The 18131-nt window shown below is 35.2% G+C and overlaps 1 protein-coding gene across 6 annotated transcripts in view; it reads left to right on the top strand.

The window, feature by feature from the left end:
• The window catches only part of CALD1 (caldesmon 1), a 234717-nt gene that overhangs the window by 213538 nt on the left and 3048 nt on the right, over window positions 1-18131 (top strand). For 5 of the 6 annotated variants that reach the window (XM_052001346.1, XM_052001342.1, XM_052001340.1 and 2 more), the window contains 7 exons: window positions 552-813; window positions 4637-4777; window positions 5529-5572; window positions 5665-5746; window positions 8024-8161; window positions 9618-9713; window positions 16677-16757. In XM_052001346.1, the coding sequence (XP_051857306.1) occupies window positions 552-813; window positions 4637-4777; window positions 5529-5572; window positions 5665-5746; window positions 8024-8161; window positions 9618-9713; window positions 16677-16757 (844 nt within the window). The remainder of the gene's footprint in view (window positions 1-551; window positions 814-4636; window positions 4778-5528; window positions 5573-5664; window positions 5747-8023; window positions 8162-9617; window positions 9714-16676; window positions 16758-18131) is intronic. The other variant, XM_052001344.1, reaches the window with a different exon arrangement.

Raw genomic sequence — 18131 nt, 5'->3', positions numbered from 1 at the left:
CCCAGTTAATGTCTGAGATAGGATTTAAACCTAGATGCTCCTGATTCCAACTCTAGAGCTTATTAGAGAACAGGAGCCTCTATCTAATAGTAATGAACAATAAGTAAATGATCCAGAAAATAGGTAGAACTAACTACAGGCCAGAAGACAGATTCTAAAGTAGATGAATTTATTTTAGTGTCCCAGCCTACCCTGCACATACACACCCAAGGGCTCCCTTCACCTTAGACCTGCCCCATGTAATTTCATTTATTTGGAATATCCTGAACTGTGTTCATGTCTGTGTGTGTGTGTATGTGTGTGTGTTTAACAGGTGACCTTCTGGAGTGTCCTGCCTATGTCTTTCTTATTACCCTTTTAGGGACACTGCCAGGGATTTCAGTTCAAGTAGAAGTAGAAGCTAATGTGTAGCCAGGTGATGGAGATATTTTTTAAATAGATGGGATTTGTCCCTTTAAGTCATTCTGAGCAGGCAGCCTCTAAGCTGCTTATGGGCAGAGCTGGCTGTGGTGGTTGTGCTTCTAAGAGTTTCCTTCTGGTTTCCCCTACAGCCGAAGTGGTGGGAAAGGGAGCGCGGATGTCAAGGAGACTGAGGCAACATCCCAAGTGGAGGCTGGCAAGAGACTGGAGGAGCTGCGCCGCCGCAGGGGAGAGACGGAGAGTGAAGAGTTTGAGAAACTAAAACAGAAGCAGCAGGAGGCTGCCTTAGAGCTTGAAGAGTTAAAGAAGAAGCGGGAAGAGCGCAGAAAGGTTCTAGAGGAGGAGGAGCAGAGGAAGAAGCAAGAGGAGGCTGAGAGAAAAGTCAGAGAGGAGGTAATGATGGACTAAGAGGAATGGGATGGCTTAAAGCAGAGTGGAAAGAATCTTGGCCCAATATCAGGGTACAACCAAAGCAGGAATGTCTCCCCCACCTTTGTAGACACCTTGCAAGCCCAGATTTCTCTCAGTATTTCATTCTGCAATGAGTTTTAAATATTTTTTAAGGGCAAAGAGCAATTGAACAGCTGGAAATTGGTCAACCAGTGACCTGATGTCTAAAAAACAATGATCACAGTTAACTTATCTAGTAATGGATAACTCTGAAACCATAAAAAGAGCTCCCTTTTCCTTAACTTGACTCTCGTTCAAAATCTTCCTTCTTCTGTTTCCTTCTTTCTTGCTCTTTCTTCCTTCTGTCCTCCATCAACTTTCCAACCATCAACTAGCCAGAATTTAAAATTAAAATATATTTTAACGCATTTGTTCTATTTATTGAAGAAAGCTTTAAACTATTATTTATCCTATCCTTAAGTTGAAAAGTCAAACTTTTAAGCTTTCTATTTCTCAAAAGAACTCAACAACCTTCAATTTGTTGGATTTTTTTTTCTTTTGCTTGTGTGGTCCAAGACTTGCCTTTTTTTCCCCCCAACAACTCAATGGTCTCAAAACTAAAAAAATGTTCCCTACCCATCTAATGTAAATCTGTTCTCATCAACTAATATCTGAGAGGATAAATCATGCAGTAAGGACAAAGTCATCCAGGGTCAGGAGGGCCTCAACCCAGTGCTTCCCTTTTATCTGTTTACCAGGACTCTTAAAATTACCTAACCAAAGGCATTTCACACTCTCCCAAAGCCAACTGGCACACAGAACAATTCAGCTTTGAAATCTTGTGGGATTCTAAAAAAAATAGCCACCAGACCAATATTCTTAGCCACAGAATTTTGTTTTCCATTTTTCTAAGCCAAGATTGGCTACTTGTAGGAAACAGGGCACTGTAGGGCACAGGTCTACCATTCATTTATCATAAAACATGGACCAACATATAAAACATCTTTATAACATAGTTTTCTGTGCAAGATGATGTTAATCAAATATACCCTTTTCCATGTCAGAGAACTTACTTACATAAGCTAATATAAAGACTATAGTCAGTCTTTAGGAAGGAAAAGTGGCAAATTATAGTATGAAAGTTTATTCAACAACAACGAATCTGTATTTTGTGAGCATCTCTTATGTATGCAGTACCGTACTGGTTCCTATGAAAAATGCAGTAATATTAAGTATGCCCATCAATCTTATAATCTAGGCTTGTTGAGAAAACAAGCACCAGAAACAATAGTAAATGATACAAATCTAGTCAGAGCTCAGTTTTGTGATATAGGACACTGAGCTAAAAGCATTGAGATTTAATGTACTATGATAAAAGTAAAGAATGTAATTGCTTAAGGATAAGATGAGGAAAAATCTGCCTTGGCAATAGTTCAGGCAACTCAACAAACATCAGTATCTTTTATGGTTAAGAATCTGGAGACACAGAAGAAAAAAACAAAATGGTCAAAAAGCTTACATTATATAGGATCATACAACTCATGCACAAATTAGTTAATTCAATGACATGGGCAGGGGAAGAGCATTTTGAAAAAGAGAAGAATCAGAAAAAGATCTGGGCGTTTTATTTGATCATGAACCTAATAATATCTATCTCTCCACAGGGATATTTTGAAAGAGTGCTTACCAAGCCTTTAAGAGCTTTACAAATTTATAAATTACTACTAAGAATAATAATAGAGCTAATATTGCCAATGTGGTGTTGATACCAGGAAAGCTAATGTCATCTTAACATTAGTAGAAATATCATATCCAGAACTTAGGAATATTAGTCCCATAATACCAGATTACATCTGGTGAATTATATTCAATTATAAGCACCATATTTCAAGACCAGCATTCATAAACTCCTTCAAGGAAGACAGAATGGATGATAGTATTCCAAGAATTGGACTTGATCATGTCTAAGGTTCCTTCTAACACTAAATGCCTCTGATTCTGGAAACCACTCAAAGGAACTGGAATGGAAACATATAAGAGCTACTTTGAAATAGTTAAAGAAGTATCATGTGGAGAAGATGAACTTATTCCTAATAGCTCCAAAAGACAGAAAGAGAATCAATCTAAAAGTACTGGAGAATATAAAAGAGACTGGAGAGCTGAGTTAGTATTCCCATCCAAATAATCATAATCTGTGTGACCTTGGAAATGTGATTCTCTAGACTTCAATGTTCTCATGTATAAAAAGAACATACTAATCCCCAAATGATCTGCCTCATGAAGTTATTTTGCAGAAAGCGCCTTAAAACTCCATAAGTTATATTATTGTTATTGCTACTATGATGAAGTAGAATTGAGTTCAACAAAAGAAAAAACTCTAAAAAGTAATACCCTTGCTAAAAGTATTTAAACAGGGATTGGATAATTACTCAACAGGGATTCTGCAAAAGGGAAATGAAACGATCTGGCCTTGAGCTTAAAAAGACCAAGCTCTCCACTACATCCAGAGCCATCACCAGTTATCCTAGACATCCTGATCACTGAATCCCATTGGCTCTGGAGGAGAAAGTGAGGCAGGTGACCTTGTGTAAGCCCTCCTCACTGAAATCCAATTAGTTTATATGTTATAACATCATCTCCCTGATGTCATGGTCCTCTTAGAGAATGAAGAACAAACAACAATAACAATCTTTGTCAATAGGATTCTTTGATTCTAGAAGTGTTACAATAACCAAAGAAAAGGAACCCAAAATAGAAAAAGAAAAAAAAAGGAAGATGTGGGATTAGAACTGAGTAATTTTTTTTTTTTGGGGGGGAAAGGGGAGGAAATATTCAGGGTTAAGATTTTTGTACAGGGAGGTCCTTTTTTTTTTCTTTTCATGACTCACGTAACTATTAATTGTCTGAGGCCCTGACTCAAGAGCCTGTGCCCTATCTATTGTATACCTAGCTACCTGGAATAGGGTTATTAAAAAAAATTTATTACAAATTTAATTACTGGCAACACAAGCCATCAAATAACATAACAATCAAGGGTAAACTCTTTCCCCAAATCCTGTCTTTAACAAGAACTAAGTAAGTTAGTAGAATAAAAATAAAGAAATTTTCTATGTAGTATAAACCTTGAGGAATTTGGATAGATTGAAGAGAAAAAGGAAGGGAATGGAGAACCAAGAAGGGAATTAGAAAGGCGATAGTGAGAATTTTTCTCAATTTATGGTAGGTTTTTCATATATAACATAGTTGTTTTTTTTACAATAACCATGTCAATGAAGAAAAAATCTTTGGATGGACAAATCAATACCTTTGAATATTTTAGAAACTATAATTTTGAAGCAGCAGGGATAAGGGCAATCTGGACCTATTGTCTCATGGATGTAGCTTCCAGTGAGGAAACTCCTTTCATCAAAGCCAAACAACAGCCTGTAGTCTAGAGCAGGAAAGGTTAAGTACTTTTCTGTACCACACAGTGAATTATATGTCAAAAGTAAAATTTGAATCCTAGCCTTCCTGACTTTCAAGGTAACTCTATCCAATATATTGTTATGTCCTATTGGACACTATTATAAGAAGATCATCTTAGATTTGAATAGCAATTTACAATTCACTTTTATCTAATTATTTCATTTTGTCTGTTACAACAATCTTGTAAGGTAGGTGAGTCCAGGTATTATTTCCACTTTATAGATGACAACTGAGGATCAATTGTACTTATAGGAATTGGCCCAGATCACATAGCCAATCGAAACCAGAGCTGGGACCAGAACCTAGGTTTTTACTTTCTCTTTGAAGTTATGGCAAAATATCTTATGTTGCTTCCTTTTAGGAGGAAAAGAGGAGGCTGAAGGAAGAGATTGAAAGACGAAGGGCAGAGGCTGCTGAAAAACGCCAGAAAATGCCAGAAGATGGTCTATCAGATGACAAGAAACCATTTAAGTGTTTCACTCCTAAAGGCTCATCTCTCAAGGTAACTTTTTTGAACCAAGTTGTCTATTTTAAGAAACTTCATCTATTCTGTTTCAGTCTATGGATAATCCAAGACCTTTATTCTTTTTTCTACCCTTTGATATCTACCCTGTAGTCATTGCTTCATTTACAAATGTCTTTACCAAGTGAAGGATAGTGGAAGAGAAAATGGTGACATTAAAATCCATTGTGTATTTGTTGTTAGGCATAAATTGAAATAAGTTGGAGATTATCTGTGATTGTACTGATTATCTGAGATTAGACTGATCCATGTCATTCCTGACTCTCAAGAAGGGACCACTGGGAACTGATTGTCACTTAAACTACTTAAAGTAGTTAAGGAAGACATGAACACATAAATATGATTCATTTGTGTCTGACCCTTCCTGCCTCTGGTTCTTTTGCAAACAGAAATGCCACAGGTAGAATTTTAAGACTATGGACAAGGAGGAGAATTAAAATGGCATCTAAAAATGGCACACTAAAAATAAAATAGCTCTCAAGTTTTGTACAGGGAGATCCTTTTTTTCCTTTTCATGATCTCTTTCAAATGAAGTTTTAGCAATTAATCACGTCAAATGGTATGATCAATTTTATATCTTTGTATTGTTCGCTAAAAGATCCATATTAGTCATAAATCCTATCAACAGTCATTTTTTTTTCTCATCAAGAGTGGCAGGAACAAGATATACTTTTTAAGCATGAAGGAAATGTCAACAAATGATAACTGCATTTACTTTTTCTTCTTCTAGATAGAAGAGCGGGCAGAATTTTTGAATAAATCCGTCCAGAAAAGGTACACATATACACATATATTTCATTGTTTATCTGAGAGCAGCAAATCTCATATGGATACTATAAAGTGATTTATTCTTTTCTTTTTTTAAGCAGTGGTGCCAAGTTAAGTCACCCTACAGCAGTTGTCTCCAAGATTGACAGCAGACTAGAGCAATACACTAGTGCAATTGAGGTAACCATTGTCCTAACCTTTTTTTGTTCATCCAGTAAATTGAGCTATGAATGCATAAAAAAGAAGCAAATGTAAAAAAACACTTGTCAGGAGGCTAAATAGAATATTTGATTTGAAGCAGTAATAACTTCAGTAATAACTGAAGTGTATTCAGTTAATGACTTACTTTGGACTATGGCAGAGAAAGTCCATCTGAAGTAATGATAAGTACAAATGGCAGAACAATTTTAAATAAATATAGTTTTATTTCTTTTAACTTGAGTTGACTTTAGGTGGTAGTTAGTTCTCCAAAAATTGTAATTGGGAATTTATGTATGGAGGAGTCCCCAGATGGTATTTACCAAATCTACCCAAATCATGAATTCCGACTATAACACCCCCAACAAAGGGGTCTCTAGATTTTACTTGAACATTTTGAGTTTTGTGAAATACTCTCTACCCTGAGAGAGCCCATTCCAATTTTGGATAACTCTTTGAAAGTTTTTTTTATTTATGATTATAATTTTCTTCTTTTTTTAATTTTCAAAACATATGCATGGGTAATTTTTCAACACTGATTCTTGCAAAGCCTTCTGTTCCAAATTGTCCCCTCCTTCGCTCCACTGCCTCCCCTAGATGGCAGGTAATGACTATAATTTTCTATAAATATTCACTAATATGTCTTTCACTCATTGGTTTTAGCTCTGCTCTCTGTTGCAAAGTAAAAGTTTAATTCTCATTTACATGAAAACATTTCAGACATTTGAAAATATCATTCAAACTATTCATTAGTCTTCTGGCTAAACATTTTCAGCTTCTTCAACTCTTCCTCCACTGCCATATTTACTAGTCTCTCATCATCATGATCACCCTCTTCTAATTATATTTTAGCTTGTCAGTTTCCCTTCTAAAATGTATTACCCACAATTGAACATAATACGCCATCTGCGGTCTGACCAGAAATACATACGAATCTAACACTTCTCTTGCTCTGGATGTTTTGTTTTTTTTTTTAATTATAGCTTTTTATTGATAGAACATATATATAGGTAGTTTTTACAGATGTTTTATTTTTAATGAATAATGGAGATTCCTTTGCTAATCAACATTATAATTTATACGCTCAGTTAATATCCTTTAAGTTATCATTATCATCATCATCTTCATATTATTAGCAATAATATAATTCACATTCCACTAATATTTCTAGAGTTATAAACTATTTTCTTCAAAAGAACTCTTAGTGGTAGCTTATTTTTTAAATTTCATTATCCTAGTTTCAAAGATGAAGAAATTGCAGCTCACAGAAAAATTAATTGGCCCATTTTTCTCTCTGGCTAAATTTTAATTTAGGTTTCCTAAGCCCCAAATATAGTCCTCTTTTCCGAACACCCCCTCCTGTTATTTTCTTACATACTTTAATCATGCCCCTTACAATTGTATTCATACTTGTTTTGCTAATAAAACTTTTGTTCATATGTAATTCGTGACAAAAATTTTCAAGTATTACAAGGCAATCTATGCCTAGTGTTCATATCAATTTTAATTACCCAAAATTCAAAATTTCTATAATTGTAAGCTTCTTGTGGTCAAAGATCACTTCTGATGTTTTTATATCCTCAGGATACCTTAAAATGGCAAGACAGTAGTCTTAGAGTCAGGAACACCTAAATTCAATTCCTCTCTCTGACACATTGTTTATATGATCTTGAGCAAGTAAATTAATCTTTCTATGTCCCAGGCAACTCTCTTAAGACAACAAATTTCAATGTGCAGGAAAGGAAATTTCCTCACCAGAAGAAGAAAGGAAATGAAATCATAGGTCTGGTCCCATCAAAGAAGTACCTAACTTAGCAGTGGAGTCCTAATTATTGAATTTACTTATATAATTCTTCCCTCCCTCCCCTCTTTTAGTAGACATTTTACTGAAAAAAATAAAGGGAAAATTCTACTCATGAACTATTTTTCTGCCAACTAGAAAATGTTGACAGGGTGAATGCAGGAATGTGATTCCATATAGTCAAGAGACAATTTTAAAATTATCTCATATACTTTTTCCCCATTAGTGAAAGGAGTCGTTTTGTGGTAAAATTGAATTCTGAAAGAATATGTTGCTCAGACTAAACCAGTCTGATCCACATAGGAAATGGAATCCCCAATGTTTTGTGGGCTAGATCAGATGATCTCTCGGGATAAAAAGAATTTTAAAATAATTACTTTGGGGGAGAAGATAGCCTTGCTGTAAATTTTAGGAAGTCAGTTTATCCATACTGAACTCAAATAATTCTCCCTCATCAGGGCACAAAGACTTCCAAACCATCTAAGGCAGCAGCCTCAGATCTACCAGTTCCTGCTGAAGGGGTCCGTAACATTAAAAGCATGTGGGAGAAAGGAAATGTGTTTGCCTCCCCTACTGGGACAGGCACACCAAACAAGGTGAGTTTTATTAATTATATCTTTGTTTCATTTTTTTTTTCAAGATTGATCATAGCACTTAATCATAGAACCAACAGGAAAGAGAGAATTCTCATTAATGAATTAATTCCTTTAAAAAGTTTTTTATCCACAATGACCAAACTCAGAGGATGTGTTTAAGTTACATAATGTGTTTTGACTATAACATTCTAAATTATGTTTATTGGTTGAGCAGTCAATCTCTGAAAAAAAAAAATCAGGTTAATATCTGTTCAATAGAACAGATTTTGTATCACTCAAGACCTTATATGTTATAGAATTGAAAAAGTAATATAATAAAAAAGTGAATATTGTGTGATTGTCTTAAAGATCATGGGATCAGAGAGCTGAAAGGAACCTTTGAGGTTTTCTGGTTCAATGACATTTTATAGAAGAAGATACTGAAACTAAGAGAGGCTGTTGTTCAGTCATTTCTGGATCCCATTTGGGATTTTCTTTGCAAAGGGATTGGAATGATTTGCTGATTACTTTTCCAGCTCATTTTATAGATAAGGAAACTGAGGGAAATGGGATTAATTGTCTTGTTTGGGGTCACATAATTAGGAAGTATCTGAAATCAAATTTGAACTCAGAAAAATGAATCTTCCTGACTCCAGGCTTGGTGCTTTGTCCAGAGCCACCTATTAAGTGACCACCTCTCCCCATTTAGTGGCAGAGAGGGGATTTGAACTCTTGGTGAGCTGCTAAGTACATCATGAATAAGGCACTGGACCTGAAGTTAAGGACATCTTAATGTTCAAATGTGACCTTGGACGAGCTACTTAACCTCTCAGTCTCAGTTGTTTCATCTGTGAAATGAGAATAATAATAGCCTCTATCTCCCAGGTTATGGTGAATATAAATGTGTGCAAAGCACTTTGCAAACCTTAGAATGCTTAGAAATGTTGCTGCTGTTCTCATTATCCTGAAGACCTGCCTCTTGTCCTCTCCTTTATAATAATTAGATGGGGATTTAAAAAAAATAATCAGTCCTATTCTGGCAATTTTTCATTCAGCTATAATGAAGATAAAGCAGCAGCATACAAGGTGCCCCAGGCTTGGCTGATAAAGCATGTTTCCAGCTAAACCAGGACACCTTGCATGCTGCTGCTTAGTCATGACTGCAGATTGATTTCCCCAGGAAATCGGGGATACTTTCAGGACCCCGCTTCCCCTACGCGTCTGCAGCAGTGGGTGTGTTTCTATCTCTTGGTGTCTCGGTCTCTTTTTCCCCTCTCTCTTCTCCTCTTTCTCTCTCCTTCCTCCCATCCCTCACCCCCCAGTAGGTCTGGAGTCAAGTGTGGAGCCACATGTGACTCCTGAAAAAAGTAGCTTTCCCACCATCCCCAAGCTAAGCCTCCACACACAGGCTCAGTCAGAAACCAAGCCTAGGACCTTTTTAAGTATCTTACATTTTGTTTGCTTAACTGTTTCTCAGGAAACCGCTGGCTTGAAAGTGGGAGTTTCCAGCCGCATCAACGAATGGCTAACTAAAACCCCAGAAGGGAACAAGTCGCCTGCTCCTAAGCCCTCGGTAAGTGCAGCTACAACTTTCTGTGGGATTCTGTACACTTTCTCCTGCAAACAGAAGGCTAGGGAAAAAGAAGGCAATTGAATCTGAGAGGAGAAAGAACAAAGTAGTCCTGTTTTCTTGTAACAAATAAGCAGGTACCAAAGGAGTTCAGCTGCAGACTTAAGGACACTCTTGGGATTCTTGGGATTTAGAACTGGATAGGATTTTAGTGTACTATTCCCTTGCTCAAGATCACACAGCAAGTATGATCCTGAACAAGCCCATTTAACCTGTTTGCCTCAGTCTCATCTGTAAAATGGAAATTATAATAGTATCCCCCATCCAAGGTTGTCATGAGGATCAAATGAAATAAGTGTAAAGCATTTAACACAATTCTAGCACATAATGAATGTGAAATAAATGTCAGCTGCTATTATTAATTACATAGATAGGAATTTAGATTAGCTGAAGAGATAGAGTAGAAGGACAGATGATTATGATAGAGAGATAGATGATAGATTAGATGGATAAATAGAGAAGTTAGGTCCTCTGACTCTAAATCTTAGATTCTTCTCCCATATGTCTTGAGTCTCCTGATAATTGTAAGTAAGGGATCAAAAGATCACTTTTTTTTTTTTTTTTACAACTGGAAGAAACCATGTAAATCATTTAATCTAACCCCTCATTTTTCAGAAAAAGAAATTGAGACCTACAGAAGTGATTGAGTTAACAAAGCTCACACAGGAAATTGACACAAACTCATTGACTCTACTTCCAGCATTTTTTCTCCTGTAGGAATAGCTCTCTAAGTGGTTGCCTTTTCTGACCACTAACCCCAATTGGGGATACTCAAGTACTAGAAATGGCAAAAAAAAAAAAAAAAAAAAAAATACCATTGTATTAAAATATAGGGAGTTGATTTTAATTGTTTTTATAAGTCATATTTGATTCTACTAAAGAGGTACAAAAGATAACTTATAAAACATTTTTTGAAAAATAATTTTAGCCCCAAATTCTTTTTCTCCCTTTAGCCACCTTATTTGTCATATTCCTGTTTAAAGTTTGCGAAATTGTTTTTTTTTTTTTTTTTTTTTTTTGAACTATGCACATGATATAAATAAACATAGTTGGTGAAATGTTTAGTAGAATGCAATTGTTAGCACCACCACAGGAAAAACAGTAATAAGAGTCTAGCCATTATTGGCTCTTTGATTCTTGTTTTTGGAGATCTGAAATGTACTGATCTATTCAGCAGGGATATCACATTATAAAAAAAGTAATCTAACCTCTATGCTCAAAAGTGATCCTGAGTGTCATATTTGAAAGTCCTTGTTAAGAATCTTTGGATAGTACAATAATCTGATTTACATATTTTTAATATAAAAAATGCATAGATATTTATTTAGTCCTTGCTACCTTGTCATTTTCAGCCAGTTACATGTCAGGTAGGTTTTTCTAAACAAAATTACTAATGAGTCTCAATGAGAGCAAGATTTCTTAAACTTTTTCCACTCACAATCTCTGTTCTCCCAAGAAATTTTCACAAGACCCCAGACATATAGGTACATTAAAAAGGTGTCTAAATCAAACATTAATTGATAGTAAACCATAATTTTGCTACTTCCACCTTCAGTTAAAAAAATCCCATATGGGGTCGAGAACCATAGTTTAAGAAACTAGGAACTAGAGTACCATCTATTCCAGAATAAGCATGGAATCCAAATCATTGATATAATATAGGACTCAAAATAGTTTCTCAAAAATCTAAGTTTTTAAGGCATTGAATGTTAAATCTGACTCATTGGGTTATTTATATAATTTTTAAAATAGCTATTTGTCAACACTTTTCAGAATTTAAAAAAGAAAACAAAGAAAAAGGATGTACCCTAACTTAATTAACATTGTTTATCTAAGATTCCAATACTTGTAGATACTTAGAAATATTTATCAGACATTAAATCCCTATAGACACTTTCTATTTTCTAGATATTAAACTAATCACTACATATAAGGCAAAAGGGTATCCAAGATAAACATCTTGTCATTATAACAGCTGTCCATGTGGATTTTATTCATTCTCCTCCACCTCCCTAGTGCCCAACCCCAACATCCTGTTTTTCTTTTATCTATTACTCAGGGACAAATAATCAAATCAGTATTACTATTGCTATTAGAAAAGGTAATAGATTCCAATAGATTACCACTGCTTTGTTACTCTATGTATAATTTCTGAGACTGAAGTAAGACAAAAGTAACTTCTTCATGACAAGATGTTTCTTGGTAGATGGCTTGGGAAAATTAGAATGGTCTGGAAGAGGCTAAAGGGCTGAGGCAAGGATTGACTCAACCAATAATATAAGCAGGTCTTCCTCAAAACCAGCTCTAAAAAGAAATGCATTAACTCTCCTTGGGGGAAGTCAAGATCTCTGAAATTCCTTGCAAGTTATTCCCAGTGAAAGAACAGGCAGAGTCAGGACAGATGGCAAGATGCCAGTGTTGGCCAGCCTTAGTCCCCTGGTGATGGTTGGATGGGATTACACTACAAATACCCGTCTTGTTTATCCGAGGGGAGAATTTGATCTCAGAGAGATTCTGGTTTGGTTTGGTCTCTTCTGTGCTTATAATAGCTTATGTTAGTACCTCCCCAGGTGGGACGGGAAGAAAGTTTTCTTCCTACCATAGTCAGTGTGAAGGTAACCCTGGATTCTTGAGGTCTGTATCAACAGAATAAAGAATGTTCTACTGAACTAAAAAAAGCTTTGAGTACAGACCCAAAAGCTCACTCTGTCAGAAGCTCGGCTGACATCTGAGGAAGCTTACTGCAAACCTACAAAATTGGCCATCTACTAATGATGAAAATTTCAATCATAACCACTCAGGAAGGCTATGGAAGTAAGTTAGAAGGGTGATATTTGCGTTGCTGGAATAAGCATTCACAGACCCAGAAGTAGTACTTTTTTTTTTTTACTCAAAAGCTTAGGCTAGGATGATCTAGTCATGTCTCAGCATATTGTACATATAAACTACTACTTTTCTGAATTACTGATTATTATCAAATTCTTAAGCCAATCACATCCTGTCTTGATAATTAGAGGAAATATAGATAGAAACCAGTTGCTCTCTTATATAGAGTAGAATAGAATATAGAACATACAATTATATTTGTGTCCCAACAGAGGGCCACTCCAAGTTGCCATGGTAATAACATTTGTGACTTCATTGGTTTGAGAATTCTTTCCACAAATAAAGTTCACAATACTTCTTTATCTCAGTATATAAGTGACTTGTCCATGTTCAAAGGATCACAGATTTAGAATTGAAAGGAATATATGCATTATCTAGATAAAACTCTTCATTTTGTAGATGACAGAGCAAAAGTATAGAGAAGTTGTAGTTTGCTCAAGGTCCCATGTGTATTAGTGGCTAAACCAAAAATGCTAAATCAAGTATTCTTCATTCTTTACATAGCTAGTGTCAGAGACTGAATTTGAACCTGGGGCTTCCTTATTCCTAGTCCAACACTTTCTACTATACCACCCCTAATCAAAAAGCCAAAAGAAAACAGCTTATAAAACAGTGATAAAATTTCTGCTTAACAACAATTTCTTGATAAATAAAAGATTATCTCCTTCTCTTCATGCTTAGAGTGCATTAATTAGATTTGTTATTAAGTGACTACACTGAACAAGCAGAAGTATTTTGTGGCAACTATTTTATTCCTTAGAATGTCCTTTCCTTCCTTGAGACTATGTCTCAGTTTCTGTGGAATTGTTACTGTATCTTAAATCATGATGATTTCTTTCTTTTTAAATTAAACTTTATTTTTCATCATCAAACATTATTTTTCTTCACATCTTCAGAGATTAGAAAACAGAATCATCCCTAGTGAACAGGAGATACTGATAGATGAATTTCGATCCTAGGACAGAGGGGATTGGTTCAAGGACCTCTTTTTATGCTTCCTGCTATATAGATGTGTATTCAGAGGCATGTGTTTCTAGGAATTCTGATAAGGACAGGATGAAGCTAAATTTTCAGAGAGATTCCAATACTTCAACTGATGTCCATCCAGTAATAGCCCAATTAGAAAGAAAAAAAATGGAATTAAAGAGCCTACTGCTAAAAATTGATAAGAATAAGCCAATTTCCTTTACAAAAACATTTGATCCAATCCAAAAAATATTTATTAAGCACCTATTATATATTCAAAGTACTATATCAGGTACTGGAAATGTGCACACACACACACACACACACACACACACACACACACACACATACACAATCCATGTCTGCCTTCCACTGGAAAGCTAAAATAGACGGAAGGTGTAACATCCTTGCAGGCAGGGACTGTTTCACTTTTGTATTTGTATTTCTAGTGCCTTATTTAGCATAGTGTTTGGCACATAGTAAAAAGTGCCCAATTAAATATTTTTTGATTAATTGAGGAGGTACATGAGCTAAGCCTTGGAAGAAGCCCAAGATTCCAAGACAGAAAAGAGTACAACAAAACTGCCTACCTCTAGATATGCTATGTTTTTGCCAGCCTTTGATCTATAAGAATTAAAAGTTCTCTGAAAGATTTATCATTACTGGTTCCTCTTCCAAAAATTTTTTTCAAACATTTCCAGATCTGAATGAGTATTCACTTGATTCCTCATTTGGATGTTTCTGTTCTTGCTTGTGAATAAAATGTGTAAAATGTCATGTAGTTTTGCAAATGGAATTCCATTCTAAATACATCTGCTTTGGTTCTCTTGTTTCTCCTTTATGTCTAAAAATCTCATTAGAAAACAAAACACTAACTTCTCTCTCTTTTTTGTTTGAAAAATCAACAAATTCTCTCAGCTGACTACTCTTCCTCTTCACTCTTTGATCTCTGCTTGACTGGAAAATCTGCTTCTGATGCCTACATTTCTCCCTCTGCTCTTCAGGAATGAGTCTTTCTTTAAAAACAAAAATGTAAGGCCAGGTCAGGTAAATCCATTTACATTTCCCCTTTGACTTAAAAATGCCGACATCTTTCTGTGATTTAGTTAATGTTATCTGGTAACACAATGGGCAAACTGCTAAAATGTTGCCATTTGCCAAATATCCTTCCATTGTCATATCCCTTTTCAGATTTAAAATATAACTACTGGCAACCTATACTTTTAAAATGACAATATAAGCTAAAAATAACTAAAGATTCTGGTGAATGAAAGATTTACAGAGAATTTTTAAGGACAGAGTAACATTGGTATGAAAGACAAGTATTTGCCTTCTATGAATCACCCAAGCTTAAAGCAAGTCACTTTCCAAACCCTAGCATCAACATGTCACTTAGTCTAATTTTCAAAACTCTAAAGACGCCTTCAGGACAACTTGGCAACAATTACCCCGTCAGATTGGCAAAGGGTCTGGGGAAACTCTTTCAGAAACAATTTGTACTCATTGCTTGATGCTGCCAAATTAAATAGTTGTAGTTCTTTCTTGGATATCAGGAACATGTGCTGCTGCTAAAATCCAAAAGCTCAATGAGATCCTCAGCCAGGTCTAACCTGCCTGGAGTAATGGCATGTACAACCAATGAGTCCTAGAAAACATTGCTTGGTAATAATATTTATTTCCTCTCTATGATATGATGCCTTAGAGTGCCATAGAAGTTATGTCAGTTCTTGAAGACTGTACCAGAATTATTATAACTTGGACAGATCTTAACTAAACCATAATGGTTTCAATTATAGACCCAGAGATGGACTGTGTTATGGATAACCAAAGTTCAGCCTAGTAAAATTTGAAATAATTCAACACTGAAGTGTTTGAGCCCCAGCAATTAATGGGGACCACCTAGTAAGGAACAGGGTCACATTATTGCTGATTTTGAACTGAAAAGAAACTTCAGAGTTCATTTTTCAGATGAGAAAACTGAAATTCGAAGAATTTAATTCACTTGTCCAATGCTACACTGGCAATATCTGGATTTTTGGAAGGAGCACCTATACCAATGAAATCAATAATCCATGAATTCTTGAGAAGTCACATATTGATTTGATACCCATGAATGGAATTAACTCTTTTAGAACTCTCATTGATAGAACTTGGCAAAATAAACACTATTGTTGCACCAAAGTCAATATGACTTGCATAAAAGCATTTTCATACCAAGCGTCATTTAGGTTGGCTCTGAGCATAAAAACAAATTTGTATTTAGCACAGATTTTGTGCCTTTTACTCTGCAAAATTCACACTTGAGTTCAATATATACCAAGTTATTATAAAGTCTGGTATCTTTCTTCTTAAAGTCTATTGGGTTCTTATGTCTATAATAAATTCTAAATTATCCCTATGTAGATTATCCAAACTTGTAAATTTTCTATAGCAAATGTATGTTCTTAGACCTTCTTCTCCATGCCATCTAATTTATCTTTAACTTATCTTCATTTCTCCTACTCTGATTTTTGCTCTTTGCTCAGATAGTATGGGTTCAGAGACTATAAACTGCTTTTAATATTGGTTTAATGAAAATGCAAATAAGTCTTTTAGGAGAAATGCATATTAAATATACACATGTAAATTATTTTAGATAATCTATGACATATTTTATTCCATAAGCACAGTTTGTCAAAAGTTATTTTAGTTATTTGATTTCTCCTTGCGTCTCCATATTTATCTGTCTACTTCAGACATACCAAGACAGAGCACTTATGTAAATTCCCAAAGTTACACAAGAAATCAGGGATCAGATCAGGATTAAAACTGGGATGTTCTGATTTCTAGTCCAGTGCTTTCTCCAAAAGACAAAGGCCATGGTTGTGTGATGGGGTGAAAGGGAAGAAAGAAAGAAAGAAAGTGGAAGAGGGGCAGAGGGAACCTATCCAGTAAATACCTATTTCATATCCCTGAAAAAACTAAAGCAAGTGAAAAATACCCGATTCAGAGATGAAATATAGTCATGGTCAAAGATGAACTTTTGTCTGATCTATTTCCCTTTGTTTTTAACAGGACTTAAGGCCAGGTGATGTATCAAGCAAGCGCAATCTCTGGGAAAAGCAATCTGTGGATAAGGTCACTTCACCCACTAAGGTAATTTTTTGGCTAGTCACTCAAAGGAGAGTTTACAATTCATGACAATTTTTTTTTTCTAATATACTAGGATCAGACTGCAGAAGAACATAGAAAAACAGGCAGCAAGACAAGAAGATTTAACAGACTTGTACCAAAAAAAGCACTCATTTAGTAAACTTGATGCCAGACTGGTTCCCAGCAATTTTTCCTAAGGCAAGGAATTGATTTCTCAACAAAGGAACCTCAAATAAAGTATGGGGATATCATAGGTACTGTGTGCCGCTCAGAGTATCAACTCATTTCCTTGTAGTACTTTTAAAGCCACAAAAAGACAAACTCTTGAACCCAATGACTAAGATGAAGGTTTATTTCTCACTATTGCTTTTTTGACCAAAAGATGCCCCCTTTTTGCAGAGAGAAATCTTGCCTGTGTTTTAAGGACTCTCAGATTGCAGAAATATTTCTTTGGGGCATAGTAAGGTTATATGAAGTATATTATCTGCCTGTGTGTTAATTCAATTTCCAAATGTCAGTTATATTTCTGCTCTAATATAGTCCAGTAAAGGGTGAATGAAGGGGGGAAGAATTATGAAGCAATGGAAACTCTGGGATGAATAGAGGTGGCTTTTAAGCAAACCTTGAACAAACTTCTTTTTTGTTTTAGACCAATTTGTGCAACTCTAGGATCACCCATTATCCATTATTTTCTATTCTCCATTCTTTTTTTTTTAATTAAAGCTTTTTATTTTCAAAACATATGCATAGATAATTTTTCAACATTAACCCTTGCAAAACCTTGTGTTCCAAACTTACCTCCCTTTCTAAAATTTTAAATGTTGATGACCTTTGATAAAAGGGAATGAAAAAAGAAAAGTTAAAGGAACCAATATAAGTCAATGTTTTCTATAAACACATTACTTAATTTATATAAACTACCATAATTCAAAGTCATTCATTTACATAGGTAAATGTATTTATATGTGTTTTAAAAGCCATGTAGGTGTGTGTGTGTGTGTTTATTTGTGTGTGTGTATGTTCACTTTTTTTGCAAATGAATGAACTTTGGGAAACATAAGAGAGAAGCATCCTAAGACAAAGTTTCTTTTACTTTTAAAGTAACTTCTAGAAAATGTAGGTTGCATATGTTCAATTTTCATTTCCTTTTCTCATAATAGACACATTTCTTGAGGGAGAGGGATTAACAGCAATCTACAAACCATTCCTTCAAAAAACTTCCATCATGTGGTGGCCTTGACTACTCTGTCTACTAAGATGTTAGACACATCAGAGGGAGAATTCTTATCCAGGAAGTGGAGCAAATAAATGGTCAGAAGGTAGTGAGACATTGGCAGAATAAGCTTTCACTAACAAGCTTCTGCCTTTCTATAATAA

Source organism: Antechinus flavipes, chromosome 5 (assembly GCF_016432865.1).
Source record: "Antechinus flavipes isolate AdamAnt ecotype Samford, QLD, Australia chromosome 5, AdamAnt_v2, whole genome shotgun sequence".
In the NCBI taxonomy this organism is placed as follows: Eukaryota; Metazoa; Chordata; class Mammalia; order Dasyuromorphia; family Dasyuridae; genus Antechinus; species Antechinus flavipes.
This window is presented reverse-complemented; position numbering and strand designations above follow the sequence as displayed.